The 19127-nt window shown below is 38.8% G+C and overlaps 2 protein-coding genes across 2 annotated transcripts in view; one reads left to right on the top strand and one right to left on the bottom strand.

Annotated features, from left to right (window-relative positions):
* Trappc3l (trafficking protein particle complex subunit 3L) overlaps positions 1-18879 on the top strand; it is a 45366-nt gene extending 26487 nt beyond the window's left edge. The window contains exons 4-5 of the mRNA XM_042701052.1: positions 14175-14360; positions 18760-18879. Coding sequence (XP_042556986.1) covers positions 14175-14360; positions 18760-18879 — 306 coding nt within the window. The remainder of the gene's footprint in view (positions 1-14174; positions 14361-18759) is intronic.
* Calhm5 (calcium homeostasis modulator family member 5) lies at positions 7460-12204 on the bottom strand. Its single transcript, XM_042701006.1, has 2 exons — positions 11665-12204; positions 7460-8435 (listed from the first exon to the last, which is right to left on the bottom strand). Exons 1-2 carry the CDS (start codon positions 12202-12204, stop codon positions 8046-8048), a joined length of 930 nt encoding a protein of 309 aa, XP_042556940.1. The 3' UTR covers positions 7460-8045.
* Positions 18880-19127: the final 248 nt, after the last annotated feature.

Raw genomic sequence — 19127 nt, 5'->3', positions numbered from 1 at the left:
TTTCTGTCATTCATATTTTCTGAAAACTAGAAATTGTGTCCAAATATTTCATTGGCTTCCAATGTAAATTTTTAGAAAATAGTATTTCATGAGTGGCAGTGTTACTTATTCTTTTCTTGCATCACAAAGCACATATATCCGGTTGACATTTTTACAGATGAAAATATACATGTGTAGCTTCAAATTGCATGAGGCCTGATTCCTCTTGTCCCACCCCCCCCACACCTTGATTTTTTTTTCTAGCAGTTAAGAAGTTAATATTTATTGCCTAGATCTATTATGTTATTCAGGATTGCAAAAAATCTATATTTTCTTAATTCTGAAAAGTTCTACAAACAATAAAAAGGTCAGTAAGGAGCTATAAATTTCATATAAAACAAGATATAAATTGATTCAAAATAGATATAAAACAGGAACTTTTCACGTACTGGGATAACAATCACTTAGAAAAAGAACTGGGAAGAAGAAAAACAGTGACATACAAATAATGTTCACAATAAACCTGCAAAATTTATGTGAGATAAACTTAAAACGATCCTAATAGACAAAAGTGATCCTTGCACAAATGGAATACCCATGTTCTTAGACAAATTGATACAAGAATAACAACAAAAAATGTTTGACACAGTATATCCAGGGCAAATTCTGAATTTCTTTTTTTTTTTTTTTTTTTGGGTCCGGTCATGGGGCCTGAACAATGGGCCTGGGTGCTGGCCCTCAGCTCTTCAGCTCAAGGCTAGCGCTCTACCACTTGAGCCACAGCGCCACTTCTGGCTTTTTTTTCTGCTTATGTGGTGCTGAGGAATCGAACCCAGGGTCTCATGCATGCAAGGCAAGCGCTCTACCACTGAGCTACCTTCCCAGCCCATTCTGAATTTCTTCTAGTCTACCTTCACCCAAATTGCCTGCTTTATGTTTTTTAGAGCCCCCATTCCTACTGGACTAAGGACTTCTGTATCAGCTGAGAACTCACTAGAAAGTCAGATTTACTTGCCTCACTCCACAACTATTAAATCCGACAAGACACTCTAAAGATGCAATTCAGCAATCTACATTTTAATAAGTCGTCCTAATGATTTTAATATGTACTAAATTTGAGAACCACTATCCAAGTGGTTAGGAGTTGGCTAAGGTCTTCTAAACCTGCAGACTTGATCCAGCATGTCAGGGGTGGAGTTCTGTGCATTTCCAACCAACTTCCTCATGATGCTGATGCTGGTGTTCTTAAGGCAACACTTTGAGATATCAGACTTGAAGAACCATTTGTTTCCAGCTTACTCCAGGTCTTTTATGTAACCTCCCCTTTTCTAATTTGGTTCTCTATATTAATGGCAAATAATAATTTAACGTATTACTCCTCCCAATGATATGTTCACTTTAAATGGAATCTAGCCCACAGCACTGTGCTCCTTTCAAACAATTTTTTTTCTTTTTTGCTTATGTGGTGCTGAGGAATCGAACCCAGGGCCTCAGGCATGCAAGGCAAGCGCTCTACCACTGAGCCACCTTCCTAGCCTCAAAATTTTAAAAGTTTATTAAAAATACTTCTCAAGTATTTTTTTTTTTTTTTGCTGGAACTGTTTTGAAGATAGCATTTATGACTGAATTTAGCATTTATTCAACTAATCTATAAAAGATACACTGCCAACTGAAATCTAAAGAGGAATAAAACATTTAGGAAAAGCCTATGTATAGAGATAAGCTTTGTATAAATCTCTCTATAAATAGAATTGCCTGTTATTTTTCTCTTTCTACGAATTTTAATTCTTTTTTTTTGTATGTATGTTGTCTATTACTTCAGACAATACTTAACCCTCTACATTTAGTGGCTTAAATATTTATTTTAGCTCATGATTCCTTGGGTCAGAAATTCAGATAAGATGAGAAAGAGAGAGGGGGGAAGGAGAAAGAGAGGGGGGAAATGAGACAGGGCAGGGCAGGACATAGTGGGGACTTCTCTACTAAGCCAACAGCATCAGTAGAGCTGGCATGCATATTTAAGTAGAGCTTTGGATTTGGAGCCTTTTGTTCTAGCTGTTGGCTGGGCTTCCTACTTTTCTACTCTCCATGTATTGTGTTCTGAATTTCCAAAATGGACTCTCCATTCCTGTGTCTGCCACATAAGGATTTCACTCTGACTCTCTCTCCTTACTTCCCTATTCCCACTCCCTCCTCTCTTTCTCTACTTGAGAACCTTATATATCTTCATGACTTGGAGGATTCTAGATAATTAGACTTCTTACATGGTGGCTAGATTATTAACCATTGCATTTTGCCAAGGGATAAACTTAAATAGTAAAAATCCAATTTTATATTCTGTCATGTTTTTAATTGATTTATTAAGTCCAGATTCAAAGTATGAAGAATAGGCCTTTGTCTCTCAATTCGACCTATTCAGATGTATTTAATTTACAATGTGTAATAGTTAATCTGGGGCATTGATATAATTAGATTATAGGATACTTAGGTGGATGGTAAGCCTTCATTTCAGGATATGTCTGCAAGGAAGGTTCTAAAGTGCTTGTTATTTGAATCAGTGCACTGAATAAGGAAGATCCACCCTCAACTAATGTGAATGGGGCCCATCCAATTCATTGAGGACTTAGATATAACAAAAAGACAGGTGAAGGATACATTTGTGAGGTTCTGTCTTTCTTTGTCTCTTTCTCTCCTTTCTCTGTATATACATATGTGTCTCTCTCTTCTTCCTCTCTTATATTCTTTTCCTATTCTTCTCATTCTCCTTCTCTTAGAATTGTGTCACCCACACACTCTTGTCTTTGGACATCAAAACTCCAGGTTGTCTAACCTTTATTCTCTGAGATTTACAACATTGTCTTATCTGGGCCTCACTTAATGGGTTGGACGTATAAAAAGAGACAGATTCAAGTTCTACCCATGAAATATACTATCCTCTGCCTTCCAAAAGGAGAAAAAAATGGGGCAATATTAGAAATATTAGAATATTAGAAACCTATCTTAGAGAATGCAGAGTCATTAAAGTCTACGTAGAAAAACAGTTATGCCATTCTTTAGATCTTTGGTGATTCTTCAGGGCTCATGAAAAGCTTGGTCTCCGGTTTGGTGCTATTGGTACATAGTCACGGAAAGAGTTGGAGCACAGTGGGAGGTCTTTAGGTCATTGGGGCATGCCCTCAAGGAGAGAAATAGCTCTAAAGCCCTGTTCTTTTCTATTGTTTTTACTTCCTGGTCATACATGGCTTTGTTTTCCATGTGATTTCACCAGGGCAAACTATTTTGCCACAGAGAAATGGGACCAGTTTATCATGGGTTCAAACTTCAAAAACTGTGAGCCAAGATAAATCTTATTCCCTCATGAGTCAATTTATTTCAAGTATTTGTTTTAGTGACTGAAAGCTATCTAACACAAAGTATTAGCTGAAATATCTGAATTATGCCATGTTAGAATACATAGGAGTTTTCTGCTACTGATGAGTTCATCGGGTAGCAGAATGCAGCCTTCCACACAGCTAATTTTTATAGAAATTAATCATCAGGATTTTAAGTACTGCACCATATTTGAAATTAATAATGCCACCATTTTCCTGTTCAATTTAATAATTCTAGTGGCACTTCAAGTGTTCCAACTAGAAAACCACATGCATATTTTAAAATATATTTAGATACATATATACTTTATAATACATTACTAAATGTATAATATATTTAATGATGTGTCTACCAAACCTTATTTTTTGTAACAATGGCCAGTCATTTTCCCCACTCCGTTTCCATTGTTTGTGAATAAACTGAATGAGTTCTAAGACTTCTAAATTTATTAGGTGACCTTGAAGAAAAAGTTAGAGCCTTGCAGAAAAATAGCATATTAAAATTTTATATAAATTTATGGGACATATTTTAATGTCCTTTGATGTTTTCCTTGTATGGGAACGTACTAAATTTGTTCAAAGAACACTTTCCAATCCTTTGCTGCTGTGTAATAGAGCAATAGTAGAATAAGACAAGATGCCTGGGTTTGTTGTTCTTTGACTTCTGAGAAAGTTAGAAGTTTAAAAAAGAAGTCATCTTGGGCATGGATTGACTGTAATGTCTTCCATATACTTCAAGTATCGACTTGAGGAAGAATTGCAATTGCAGACTTCAGTGGATGTCTTCTAAAACATCCCTAGATATCTCATTTCAAGGTGCTGATACCCAATGTGTGTGTAACCTTCTCTGGAGGGTTACCATTGGGCTACTGACTATGTCTTACTTAGAATCATCTAGGCCTCACCCTCTTTTGTTCTGAAATAACTCAAAGCCACATAAGAAGCCCTAGCATTCACTTTAGATTAAGGTCAAGGCTCATGGCCCAGAATTGTCTATGATATTGATTAGACTAATATTCATCTGAAACCTCATTTTCTTGTGTCTATTCTGCTAAGAGGCTTCTTTTGAGCATATTACTTTTTAGGAAATCACTTACACACAGTTTCACATGTGAGGTATTGCTTCTAGGGACCCTAACCTAAGACAACAAATTGTCTATACCTCTGAAGTCTCCTAAGACCGGCTTGTCTCCTTGCCTGTTCCCTTTGGACACCCAAGAGCAGATGCAATTTGCTTCCTTTATCTTCACCTATTTTCTCCAAGACAGTTCATAAGACAGATAAGGTTTCTTGAACTTGTTTCCCTTCTGAGTAAAGTACTCTTCTACAGGGATGGGGAGCAAAAGTCAGGATGAATACATGACTCATCCCAGAGCCACGTGTTCCAGAGTAAGAGGATGAACCCCTCTTCTACTTACTGAGCTACAGAAAAAGTACCCCGGGCTGCTGGCTTGTTACTAGGCAGTTTGGAGATTCTTGAATGAGGCATCCCGGTCATGAGTAAGCTTCTTAATTGTAGAAAGCCGCTGGGGCTCAGGGTGACAGCAGCAGGCCTCAGAGCTGACTCCTCAATCTTCAGCTTCCTCCTGTTTAGCTACTTTTGTAGAACTGCTGATTCAGATTTCCACTAGCCAAAAGATGCATGTGGACCCCTGGTTCCTAGGTGGCTTTTTCAAGCTTAGCAGACTCTTTAGGGCAGGCAAGCTCCAAGTTAGGAAGCAATAAGAAGGTTTGTGTTTTTGAGTTTCACCTCTCTATTCTGACATCTCTGCCCTTTTCACGCCTATCTCCTTTCTCTCTTTCTCTCTCTCTTTCTCACATACATAACTAACACCAAACCTCTAAAACCTGAAGGATATAATACATACCTTTCTGCACTCACATGCAACAGTAAAAACTAACCACCAGGAATGTAAATGTGGGTTTTCTCCAACTCATCAGAGGGATGAGGGTAAGGTTAAAGATTTCACCTCTTTAGTCACATGGTTAGTTCCTCTGACAAATCAGTCCTCATCCTCAGACTACCCAGGAAACACTGGACACCTCATTAGCACACAAGAAGATACAGCATGGAAATTCCAAGGGTTTCAGAGGCACTCTGCCAGGAATGGGCATGAAAACAAAACAGATTTCTGATCAGTCACAACCACAGATTGTTGGTCTTAGACCTATGAGGATTTCCTTTCAGTTTGGCATCATGTTTCATGGTAGTAGAAGGCTAATATCCAGCTTTCTCTAACTAGCACACTAGTGATATGTGTACTTACAGTCTAAGACATACCTCCCTTTCCTTAAGTACAATTCCATTCAAAGACTTCAGGGAAATTTACACACACACACACACACACACACACACACACACACACACAGAGAGAGAGAGAGATATTACATGGTAGAATCCAAGTTTGCATTCCTAATAAATGGAAAACTGTAAAACAGTTTTTTCTGGTACTACTCTGAGTAGCAACCCCATATCTTCTCATGGCTGATTTACTCTGCAACACGCTCTATGCTTGTGTGGTCTCCTCTCTCCTCAATTTATATATTGAAGCCTAACCTCTATTGTAGTAAGATTAGAAGGTACAGAATTAATGTCCTTAAAAGGACCCTGGTGACTTTACTTGTCTTGACACCATATGGGGAAACAGTGAAGGGTCAGCAACTTGAGGGACAACTTCAACCCTGACCATGCTGGCAACCTGATTACCAAATTGCAACTTCTAAAGAGTAAAACATCAATTTATGTTACTTATAAACCACTCACTCTATGGTATTTTGTTATAGTAGCCCAAACAGACTAAAATACACTCATGGTTTCTGGATCCTCAAGCCTACAACCCATATAACATTAGTCCACAGAGTGTTTTTAATTTTAAAATCACTGTTGGAGGGAATGTAAACTTGTTCAGCCACTCTGGAAAGCAATCTAAAGGTTCTTCGAAAGACTAAACATAGAGCTTCCCTATAGCCCAGCAACTCCACTCCTGGGCATTTATCCTGATTTTGCATTCCAAATCAGGCCATGCTAAAGCTACCAACACAAGCATGTTCATTGCAGTATTGTTTACCATAGCTAAGATATAGAATCAATCCAGTGGACAAATGGTTTAAGAAAATATTATTATATATTGATATATGTATATATATACATATATATAATAGAATTCTACTCTTCTATTAGAAAGAATGATATTGTAACATTTGTAAGGAAATACAAAGGCTTGGAAAAAATAAGTGAAGTAAGCAGACTCAAAGAAACATAGATTGCATTGTTTCCCTCATTTGTGGTAACTAGATTGTGTCTATAAATCTACAAGTAAACACACAGGATGGTAAAAAACAAAAAAATACACTTGGACATGATAAATTTTATAGCTCTCTAGACATTCACACAGTGAGACCAAAGAGGGATATTCTTAGGAGAGGATTACAAAGGGTCAATAACTATGTGCTTAAGATCATATAAAAGGATGTTAATTGAAATGAACTCCAAGAAATGGAAATGAGAGTTTTTTCCTTTGCTACTGTTTTAGTTTTCTTTATCTTTTGTACTGTTTGTTAGTTTATCTGTCTTTAGGAGGGAAAGGGGGAGGGGATACACAGCAAGGGTGGGACAAAGATGAACAAATGCAGCAGTGATTCTCACTAGGCACTGTGTTAAAAATTAACTGTACAATTTGTGGGAGAGGGACAAGGAGGGAAAAAACTGGGAGAAAACGAGGGAAGGGGTGACACTACAAAAACAAATGTACTCATTTCCTGACTATAGCCCTTCTGTATATCATCTTGCAGTAGCAATAAAAATACATTAAAACAGAAAAGAAATGAACTTTCAGTTCAAGGAATGTTTTTTTTTTCTGCTGTTCATGGGGCTTGAACTCTGGGCCTGGACACTGTCCCTCAGCTCTTCAGCTCAAGACTGGCGCTCTACCACTTGAGCCACAGTGCCACTTCTGGCTTTTTCTGCTTATGTGATGCTGAGTAATTGAACCCAAGGCCTCATGCATGCAAGGCATGCACTCTACCACTGAGCCATCTTCCCAGCCCCAAGAAATGTGTTTTAATATATAATATTCAGGTATTTGTCTTTATCATCATGTAGTCATATAGGTATGTATATAGCTATATACAAATATAATTATCATTTTGGTCTGTGCAGTCAAATGTGACTGGGTCCACAAAAGTCATGATGCAGCACTGCATGCATGTGGAAAACTATAGATATCATACTCTTGCAATTGTTTGTCTTTCAGAACTGAGATCTTCAGGTTCTGAGGTAATGATTTTCAAATGGAAGGAACCAATTCATGCATCTTGAAAGGCAGTAGAACAGAATTATACAAGTATTCCTACTATGTTGAATACAGCTACAGTCCTTGTTGGCTATCTTGTTCCCTCACAGTCCACAACTTCTACCCCAGATACCATGACCAATATTTACAGAGACCCCTTGCAAAAGTCTATATGCTGAATTTTAAAATCTTAGAACTTGGAACAATGTGTGGGCCCACAGAACCCAATCCTCTACCAACGTAAGAGTCTGTTACCACTTTACATCAATTTGAGCCCATCCTGGCATTGTACTTGGTAGCTTCAAATCAGTTTTCCAAATCTGGCAATACAAGGTTGTTATAGATGCAAAAGGAAGCTGTCAGAATAGTATACTTCTGGACACTTCGAGTCAGTGATGATGAGCTATAGATTGTGGGCCGAACCAACAAGGACCATTGCTGTCTCATCGTCCTGGGAGCAAGGAGCCAAGCCATCTTCCACCACCCTGTGGAGGGTGCTGTAGTGTTGCCGACTTGGGTGGAAAGAATGCAACTCTGAAGCAGCTTCCCAGGCAGCAAAAGTGGGCATGGGAAAGACATCTGGTCTCTTGTTTTCAAAAAAGCATTTCAGATTCCTGTCACTCAGTTTGTTGGCATAGTCCAAAAATGTATTTTCCAATTGCTCTTTCTCCTTTTGTGCATATGTCTTCCAAAAGCTTAACTGTAAATAGCTCACATTAGACCGACAGCGTGCATAACAAGTGGTGAGCAGGGAGAAGAAGGATGCTGAACAAATCAGGATCCATCCTAGAATCTTAGGAAGAGAGAGAGATTGAGGGCATGGAAAAGCAGAATGACAACACAAGGGCAGTTCTACCACATTATTAGAATATGTCTAACTAAATTAATACAAGTTCTTACCACAGGTCACTGGAAATCACCTTAAACTTTTCAACACTTTTTAACAGTCAAAATAGAGTTCAAATTGGCCTTATACCTAGTCACCCAACCAAGATGGTTGCTATGTAAAATAACCAGAAGGCTAGTGAATAGAAAAGAATAAAAAGTATAGATTATTAAAGTATTGGATAAAGCTCACAAATGGTATTAGCTATTAGAGGGAAAACCTCTGTGCATGAGTAATTGTGGCTTTTGAAGGAATTACCAGTTTATTAGACAGGTATTTTTAGGCATATATATATATATATATATATATATATATATATATATATATATATTATATCTATCATCTCTCACTACATATCTATAATAAATATAATATTTATAAGTATGTTTATAAATATAATACATAATAAATTAAAATATATAATTTCACGTGACTATCTGCAGAGCAGCAGAATGGCTGTTATTTATTATCCATATTGAAGAGAGACAGACATGATATAATAAGGAGGCTGAACTTGTAAAAATAAAACAAATCCTGTCTAAATGCTGAGGATAAAAAAATAGCCATTCTTGATCTTGGGGATTACTTCTTCTCAAGTTTGGTCATTACAATAAAAGCAAACTCCCTGTTGAATAGCTATGGTCCTGCTGATTTTTAAAAATTATTTAGAAACAAAAGCCACATCATTCAAGATAGCTTCTAAAGTTCAGTATTTAAATTCTATTTTCCATAATTAGAATTAATTTAATATTTAGACAACTAACAGATTTCCTCAAAAGGATCTCTTGATATTTAGTTCAATGACCTATTAGCAGATGGATCATTTGAAACATCAATTTGCTACTAAACCCACCAAGACCATTACAGAACCCCAAATTAGCTTTAGATCAGTGATTTTCACACTCTGTCTCATTCATGAGGTGATCAGACTCTCACCTTTTACATATAGGCCAACTTTGGATTGACATTACTTGGGTTTAAATCCTAGATTTCCCCTCATTGTGGATATTGTCTGTACCTCTCATACTTTCTTCAGCTATAAAATGGGGGATGCACATCATAGAGGTATTTTGGAAAATCCAGTGAAATTTTCCTGGGCTCATCATTTCTCTTTCTCTACAAGTAGGTCACCTTACCTCCCTCAGTACCTGAGCTAACTAGCTGAGTCTGAAACTATTTGATCAGCTTTGGGTCATCTTTCCCCTTTTTCATGAAGTCAGCATTGACCTGCTCTTATCTGAATGTGGAACCTTCTCCTTCCTCAAATTCACAATATACACAGTCTAATTAGATTGCATTGGATGCTTCCACTTCAATCTCCAGTACATTCCTGTTTTGCAAGAGTCTCCTCCAACCTCTGGCAGTTTTCTCCTCAACTTAGGACATTATGATGTTCTAGAAGCTTTAGGTACACTTTTTGTCTCTTTAAATCTCTCCACAGTTCTCTAAAGTAGGTGGCATTACCCCTCACAAAGAGACAACTAGAGCTCTAGCTGTCGGCCACGAGCTCAGGGGCGGCAGTATCCACGTTCAAGCCCAAGGCCAGCTAACTCTAACACTGAGCTTTTTCCACTGTTCTCTTCTGTCTTCCTTAAGAATAGAGTCATCTAGCTGGATTTCTTGTTGCCAGGCCCCACCCATGGATGAATGCACTTTTCCACCGCCACCCACATACCCAATTATTGGTCTGGACTATACACTGCCTCCTGCCATGTGAACCTTATGGTCAGCATCTGCTATTGCTACATCAGCCTTCATCCACATCTTTCAGGTATCCTCCCATAGAAATCAGCCTCAGGTCCTTTTCATCCTGCTGAAAAGTCAACAGGTCATTGTACCCAGTCTTGGCTATGACAGGATGCGCCTGTGTTTACATAAGAAAAGCTTACCCAGTGCTAAGTGTGAACCTGGCACTGACTGAATGGAGCCTGGTGCCTGAGGACATAAACCGTAATTCCTGTGTTCTGTCATAACATTTGTAATTATTACCTTCCTTCAACAAAAGAAGGAAGACTTTTAGGAGCTCGGCAGGTTTTTATCAAAATGTGTTTTATACAAAAAGCAAAAGATTTGCTTGGGGACAATTTTTGGCTTATCAGTTTATAAAGAAAATGTGACTTTGCTGTCTATTATTTTGGAATATATGATTGATCCTAGAACAGACTTTGCTTGATGTGTATAAAAGCAGATCTTATTGAAAAATTATATTTAAGTACATACACTATTTTCAATGCATTTTTTTTCTAAAATGAGTATTATTTCTGACAAATTTTGAAGTTCTTCACTCTCACTGCTTGTTTTGATTTGGAGAATAGAATTCCCACTATTCACAAGGTCTATGCATCTGGATTTCTGGTCATGTACCTGAGGAGATGACTGACTAAGATATCCTTGTGTCAGTTAAGTGAAGCTTAAGTTTTCTCCTCCTAAATAAAACTGTCTCTCAAAATGTGAGTTTCTAAAGTAACATAAGAAGTTCTTTAGCTGTACAGCACAAAGAGTAAAATACATCATCTCCCTAGTGAATATGGTCGCTTTTCACTGAAAGTTATTTAAGACTACTAAGTCCTTCTTTAGATGGGAAATGCTTCTCAAGTTTGTCAATATTATTTATACACAGAAACAGCAATTGCGGGAAACCATTCAAGGGAATCTCTGTGGCAATTATGTTACAGGCAACAAAAGTAGTAGATCAGATGGCTCAGACATATTTTAATAATATGTTTGTGTTTCTCTGAGAAACCAGTTTGAAAATAAATAATTGATAGAAGGCAGTAATTCTTAATTACAGCCCCTCCATTAACACGCAGTTTAGAATTGGCTGTTATGCATTATTTACAAAGTCAACCTAGAGAGATTGTTTTAAAGTACTTAGGTATTTACATATGCATAACCCAGAGGATGTTTTCTTTCCAGAAATGGAAAAGATAAAATCCAACCAGCAATTTTAGGGAGCCATCCAGCTTTTAAAAAGCTTTTCCTGAGATTGTCTTAGCACTGTATCAGATTCCAATTTCCATGTAGTTTAATTATTCGGGCAAGCTTTAGACTCCTCCCCGAACAAGAGAACAGAGAGAATACTTTCAATTCATGTTTATGAGAGAGAGAGAAAGAAAAAAGATGAGTTTCTTCTTACCTGAGACTGGGCTTGAAGAGACAGTTTCACTTCTTCATTGTCCATGGGTAGCATGCTAGTTTTGCCACAGGATACTTTGTATAGCTCTTCCCAGCATTCTTTGGGTTTGCCGTGACAAATCAGTTCCAGAAGTCTGGAATTTTTCGTCCCGCTCATGGCACATTCATAAAACGTCCCATTAAGCAAAGCCACAGAAAGCCACATCACTGGAGCCACCAAAGAACTCAGAGTGATCTGTCCTAGGACATAGAAGAAGCGGCAGTTGTGGCCCCTGGGGAAGATTTTCCTGGGATTGACACAACAACCTGTGAAGAGTTTCCATGCCTTGTTGTTGAGAAAGAATCCAAGGATCAGTAACACCCAGGCAGGAGCAAAAAGGAAAACCAACCCATAGGCCATATTTTCAGTGCTACAGGGGCATTTGAAAGCCACCAGTGAGAAGAGGCGTTCACCTCCCAAGGTCAGCAAAGCCATGAAGCTGTAGCCAATAGCAGTTTTTTGATTCAGAAAGAACTTTAAAATGCTTTGAAAAGCTTCCATGTTGGACATACACAAAGAGGGGAACTGCTGCTCTTGCTATTGACACTGCAGCTGTGGCTGTGGCTGGGTGAGGGTGGAGTTCTTTCTTCATTAGAAACAACAGTCCTCCTTCTCTGGCTGAATTCAGCCAGATAAGGAAACAATGTCATTCCCTAGGAATGCGTATTTCCCAACAGTGTTCAGATAATGCCTCCTACTGGTGGATGCTGGGCCGTGAACTGGCTGCCTAAACACAGAAGTAGAATACATTCAAAGTGCATGGACTCCTTTTTAAATATTATTTCCATGTCCCTTGGATTAAAAGACAAAGAAATTCTCATGCAGAGAGGTTAGAAATTTTCCAGTGGAAAGAATCAACACTAGCAGAAATGGGTTTCAATCAGTTGGGAACCAAATCAAATCTCCACATTCAGACTTTCAAGATCATTTATTCTCTTGTTATGTGACTTACAATTTAGAAGACAGGGATTTATCTTATGCCTTCTGAAAGAGGTTTGAATGAAAAGATTTCCAACTTAATTTACAAATTAGGATGTTTTAAATTTGTATGCGAGGGTTTTAAAGACAATTGGAATTTTGAAGAAAAACAGGAGCTGTCATTTTTCTTTTCTGGGCCAGTGTAGTAACTTCTTCATTAGTAACTCTCCCTCTGGCTGCATGCCCCCTGTACCTACAATAGTAAAATCCACCCTCCACATTGCCACAGAGGTTTAAAATATACATGATTCTGCATAACCCATTCCCAGCTTTGGAGCTCCCCACTGCTCACAAGTTGATAGAAGCACAACTCCTTTGAACCTCGTTGTGGTATTTCATATCATATTCCTACTACTTACAATGCTTCTCATCTCTACCCCCACCTTGTCAGCTTTTCAAATGCTAACTAATGTCTTCATGAGTTAGCTAATACATGCTAATTCATGTATTCTGTACTAAACATGGTATCAAACATAGAATGAATGCCCAGTCAGCAACTGTTTTGCAAAGGGATATTGAACTCACATTGCATGAGGCATTTGGTAGGCCCAATATGTTCTAAATGAATGATCAAAGAACTTCTTATGGTTTTACACTATGACTAAAGAAAATTGCTTTCACTTCTTTTCCATGCTGCTCTTAATTTAAAACATTAGTTAATTAAGACGTTTGAAAGATGACAACATGTCAAGTTGACACATTTTTATTAATTAACTACAGACCTGTGTGTTTTGTGAAAAGAAATTGCCTTGGACTCTGAGCTAAAGAACTAAGTTATACTACAATCTTGGCTGTATCCTTTTTGCTTTTTCTGAAACAGAAAAGCTTGCTCATTTGAAAAGTAGACGTTCAAAAGAAATAGATTCCAAGATTTCTTCCATCTCTCCCTTGTAAAATTCAAGTGCTATAAAACACCATTTTTGAAAATTACTTTATGTCTCAGTTTTGTTTCTCCCACCAATATCCCTTACTCCTTCTCAGAGATCTGTTTGTCTACAATAATAGGATTCTCCTTCCATATACATCCATAGCTGTCATCAATCCAAAACTTACTTGGCTCTAGCCAGGACTTCCCTGTTGGGGCATAGGTGTCTGAGATCCCCTCTCCTTCAGGACCTTAGTTTTGCTAATATTAATGTGACAGATACCATACTGTTATGTCCATGAGTAATAATCTTTGAATCTCTCACTCTCCTAAAGGATATGCATATTTTTAAATGCATGTTTTGCAAAAATATTGCCTTATGGCAGTTTTCCATAAGCTATAATGTATCCCTTAGGATTTTCCATCAAACTAATAAAAGGATTAAACACCCTCACATGGCACAGGGTCAATAAATTGTAAAGCTAAGTGTGAGTCCAGATGTCCTCACTGAAGACTTGTCTTAATCCTACTGCTTCAATGCCTGGAACGGAGTATTTCATTATCCTGCTAATAGATATTTGTTCTACACCAACTGTTATTAAATTCCCCTCCTCATCTTTATTTTTAGGTTGCTTTCAAGATGTACCTGGGAATTACACCAAGTGTGACCTGTCACAATTCAAGCAGAAATGAATTTTCCCTGATTCTAGACAAGAATCCTTTGGCAGAGTTTGTGGAGGAGCTGCCGGCTGGGCGATCTTCTCTGTGCTACTGCAGCTTACTCTGTGGGGTTATCAGAGGTGCCCTGGAAATGGTAAGGGGAGAGAAAGAGAGAGAGAGAGAGAGAAGGAGAGAGGGAGAGGGAGAGGGAGAGGGAGAGAGAGAGAGAATGCATTTACTTCATTTTTCCACTTGTGTTAGTTATCTAGTACTGATTTAAAAAAATACCTCAAAATAACCAAGACACAGTTTCTAAGGATGAGAATTTTGGACCATTTCAGCTGGGTAACTGGGGCTCAGAACCTTTTCCAGGTTAGCACACGTGGATTTGAGTTACAACCTCTGCAGTCCTGACTGAAGCTGGAGACCTGCTTCTAAGCTTGTGCAGGAAACCTCAAGCGCTTTCTTGGCCACTGGCTAAGAAGTTGTGTGGATTTTCTAGCTTTATAAACAATTTTGTAGGTCACAAACTCACCATTACAGCTTGGTAACACGTGTTGCCAACCCTGGTACAACAAGGGTGAGGACCAGGCATTTCAGGCCATTTTGGAGGTTGTCTTCCATACCTGAATTATTCATTGGTATAACAAATTCAAATGTTAATATCTGTTAAATCCCAGGCACTGACGATGTAAAGATGAGCAGGATGCAATCACTACCCTTAAAGGATCTGATTCAAAGTCATATGTATAAAAAAATGTGATAAATGGCCAGGAGAGGACCAGAGGCAGGAAAGACATCTGTTAATTTTTAGTAATGGAACTGGATTTTGAAAGACAAATGGTAGGTGAAAGGTTTGAGTTAAAGAACAGGAGGAAAATATTTTAGGTAGAAAAATCCAATTGTCCAAATGAGCAAGAAGAGTATTTCATTCCAAGAACCAATAACTGTAATTCATCTGGCACAACTGACACAAAGAGGGAAAGAGGACTTGTTGGGAGAATGAGGTTTGCATCCTTCACAGAAATCAGATAAAAGAAGGAATTCAAGTCTGGGTGCTGATGGCTCATACCTGTAATCCTAGTAACTCAGGAGGCTGAGATCTGAGGATCATGATTCTAAAGTCAGCCCAGGCAGGAAAGTCTATGAGACTCTCATCTCCAATAAACCACGAGAAAACTGGAAGTAGTGCTGTGGCTCAAGTAGTAGAGCGCATGTATTGAGCAGAAGAGCTCAGGAACAGCGCCCAGACCCTGAGTTCAAGCCCCATGACCTATAAAAAAAAAAAAAAAGAATTAGAGTCAGTGCAGGTTTATCAACTTGAATTTTTTTTCTTTCCTCCTCTTTTTTATCCCAGTCCTGGGCTTGACCTCTGGGCCTGGGCGCTGCCCCTGAGCTCTTCAGCTCAAGGGGAGCACTCTACCACTTGAGCCACAGCGCCACTTCTGGCTTTTTCTACTTATGTGTGTGGTGCTGAGGAATTGAACCCAGGGCCTCATGCAAGGCAAGCACTCTACCACTGAGCCACCTTCCCAGCCCTCAATTTGAAATTTTGAACTTTGTGTTCTAGAAATTTTATTCCACTGTCAACATACTAGACAATAGAAGAAGGTTCAGCTTCTCCCCTAGCCCTTTATCGAGAGGATCAATGCTGAAAAGCAGAGAAAGAAGGGCAGTTAGGAAGCCTATGATGCTGACCTCAAACAAAAGCCAAACTCCTTAGAGTGGTCATCAGGATCAGTTTGAGCAAGGTTTATGAAGGTAGACAGGTTGTGAGCTGACTTAAGGGACAAGGCTGAAAACAGGATTCAAGAATAACTTTTAGTCCGTGGAACAGCCTGTAGGTAAGGTTGCACTCTGACCAGGAGAGCAAAACCAGGAGTTGATTGGGAATTTGAAGAGGCAAGGAAAAAAACTCATGTTTGAATCTGCTTTAGTTTGGGTGCCTAACATACCACACAGACACACACAGACACACACACAGACACAGACACACACACACACACACACACACACACACACACAAAGACAGAAACAGAGACAGAGGGACTGAAGACATCCAGTGTCTGAAGCTTACAAAGGGTTGTGTCTGAAGAATCATTGGAATCAGCCAACAATGAATAGGGAGAGGCTGTAGAGAGAGAAGAAAAGGAAACCTCATACAGAACCCAAAGTAACAGTGAACTAGGAGTAAGTTACAGAATACAAAGACTGCAAAGGATATCAACAAAGAGTAAATAGGGCTGGGGAGGTGGCTCAGTGGTAGAGCGCTTGCCTTGCATGCCTGAGGCCCAGGGTTCACTTCCTCAGCACCACATAAGCAAAAAAGAAAAAAAGCCGGAAGTGGCACTGTGGCTCAAGTGATAGAGTGCTAGCCTTGAGCTGAAGAGCTTAGGGACAACGCCCAGGCCCAGAGTTCAGGCCCCACGACCGGACCCACCTCCCCCACCCCCAAAAAAAGAAAGAGTAAATACATGTGGCTTAGTGGTAGAGTGCTTGCTTAGCATGCATGAAGCCCTGGGTTTGATTCTTTAGTACCATAGAAAAAGTCAACAGAAAAAGCTGAGAGTGGCACTGTGGCTAAAGTGGTAGAGTGCTAGCCTTCAGAAAAAGAAGCTCAAGAACAATGCCCAAGCCCTGAGTTCAAGCCCCGGGACTGACAAAAGAAAAAAATCAAACAAACAAACAAAAAACCCACCCCCCCCAAAAAAAAACCAAGAGTAAATACAGGTGAAAATATATCAGGAAGAACACAGTATCTCAGGCTAAACAAGATCAATATAGAGACAGTGAAACAAGACCTCAAAAATATTCACACACCTTACCAAAGGATCGTGGAAAACTTTGGTTAAGTTTTTATTGGGAAAGTAGAAAGAGAAGAAGACTGTCATAGTCTATTGAACTGCTATTGGAAGCTTTGGAAGAAGGAAGAGTCAACAAAGTCTCATTTTTCTCCCAGAACTTTTGCTGTTAAGAATGATGGGGCCGGGCTGGGAAGGTAGCTCAGTGGTAGAGTGCTTGCCTTGCATGCATGAGGCCCTGGGTTCGATTCCTCAGCACCACATAAGCAGAAAAAAATTTTTAAAAAAGCCGGATGTGGCGCTGTGGCTCAAGTGGTAGAGTGCTAGCCTTGAGCTGAAGAGCTGAGGGACAATGCCCAGGCCCAGAGTTCAGGCCCCACGACCAGATCCAAAAGAATGATGGGGCCAGCTAGTAACCGAAGTCTAGGCATATATTGACCTACTCACTAAGGAGCTGCATATGTAATTTTAAAATATTATTATCTTTAAGTAGTTGTACAAAGGAGCTGCCATTTAACAAAGCAGTTGTGAATACAATATATTTTGATCAGTGTTATCATAAATTCTAATTATTTATAATAATTGGGAAGAAGAAAGAGGTAGTTCAAAACCATAAAGCAACAGAAACAATAAATTATTTGCAAAGATCCTTCATAATTCTATTCCAGCACTTTTGTAGGATTGTCCATCTATATTAATATAGACACATAGATTTTGATGTAGTTAGATAAAGACAGTAAAATGAAATTCACCAATCGCTGAAAGAGAGGGGGAAAATAAGGGTTTCAGAACAAAGTGGAGGGGGTAAAGTTGTTCTATGTATACTGTGTGTGTCTATGGTATTACTACAGTAAAACCACCTCATGATCTTAATATGTACTAACTAAAAGAAAATTATAAAAAGAAAAGGCTGAGGATAAATTTGGATTTTGTGTTTCAAAGTGCCATCTATATCCTTCTATTTGGTAGTAAGTACCACAAAGGATGGTATTTGTACTCTGGTATTTGTACCATGTGCCAGATAATTTGGCACATGGAGATGGATTCGATAATTATTAATTACTTATTTGCTATACTCAGACATTTTTAAACTTGTGATTGTTTGTAATTAGGTACTTCTGCTAATTTATATTATTTATCCTAATGATATTAAATGATTCTGAACTAATTCGGTACAGAGGGTGGTTGAGTTTAATGAATACTGAAATGAGCCCTAAGAACTTCCTTCATTTGTCTAAAAAGTGGGAAATGCTTCCAAAAAGAAACGAGAGCCAGCTATCAAATATTCATGGCTGTAGTTTTATATTTATAATTTATTTAGTTGATATTTTTTTCAAAGCAACTAAAGCCATAAGTCATGGCTAAATGTTGCTAGAATAAGTTATTATATTATTTAGGGGATGACAGAAGGCTTTATTGTCAATCCATTTGGGAGGAAACTTTTAAGAATCCATTTATCCTTGGAAGTTCTACTGGACAAAGCACACTGGGCAAAGGCTATCTGTTCTGGAGATGGAGCCACAGTCCAGCTCTACGCATGAGCAAAGCTCAGCATGGTGTACGTGTTGGGGAATCCCAGCTCTGAAGCTGTCCTTCACTTAGTAGAATCACATGACGGAGGTCACGTGCTGCCAGACCATCTCTGGGCAACACACAGTCACTGTGGAGCACACTGGATTTGAGAGATGAAGAAATATTTAGAGATTTTTGAAAATTGAATGAAACAGTCCTATTTCTGTTTTTCTTTCCTAGGTTAATTTGGCTGCTGATGTTACATTCTTGCAAGACAGACTCAAAGGCGACAGTGTGACGGAAATAGGAATAACATTCCTGAAAAAGCTAGATGAGAAGAAATATAGACGGAAAAAATGAAGACTAGTGTGCAAACGTTCCACAGGGTGGCCGGCTGAGAGTGGATACGAGCTAACCATGCACAGCCATGGGACTTTTGAATTGCTTCCTTAGCATGGGCTTTGTAATGCTTCTAAATCAGGCAGAAATTCGAAATGCCCCCAGGCCTGCTTATAAATTACACCTTTTCAAACTTCATGTCCAGAGGATTTTTTTTTTCCAGTCCTGGGGCTTGAACTCAGGGCTTGAACACTGTCCCTGAGCTTCTT

This window comes from Dipodomys spectabilis, unplaced genomic scaffold (assembly GCF_019054845.1).
Source record: "Dipodomys spectabilis isolate Male_0828 unplaced genomic scaffold, ASM1905484v1 ptg000001l, whole genome shotgun sequence".
NCBI lineage: Eukaryota > Metazoa > Chordata > Mammalia > Rodentia > Heteromyidae > Dipodomys > Dipodomys spectabilis.
Note: the sequence above shows the minus strand (reverse complement) of the source record. Positions and strands in the feature narration are given on the sequence as shown.

Coding starts and splice junctions, on each gene's coding strand:
- Calhm5 (XM_042701006.1), bottom strand. CDS start 12,204: ATGGAAGCTTTTCAAAGCATTTTAAAGTTCTTTCTGAATCAAAAAACT. Junction 8,436..11,664: donor CTCTTCAAGCCCAGTCTCAG/GTAAGAAGAAAC, acceptor TCTCTTCCTAAG/ATTCTAGGATGGATCCTGAT.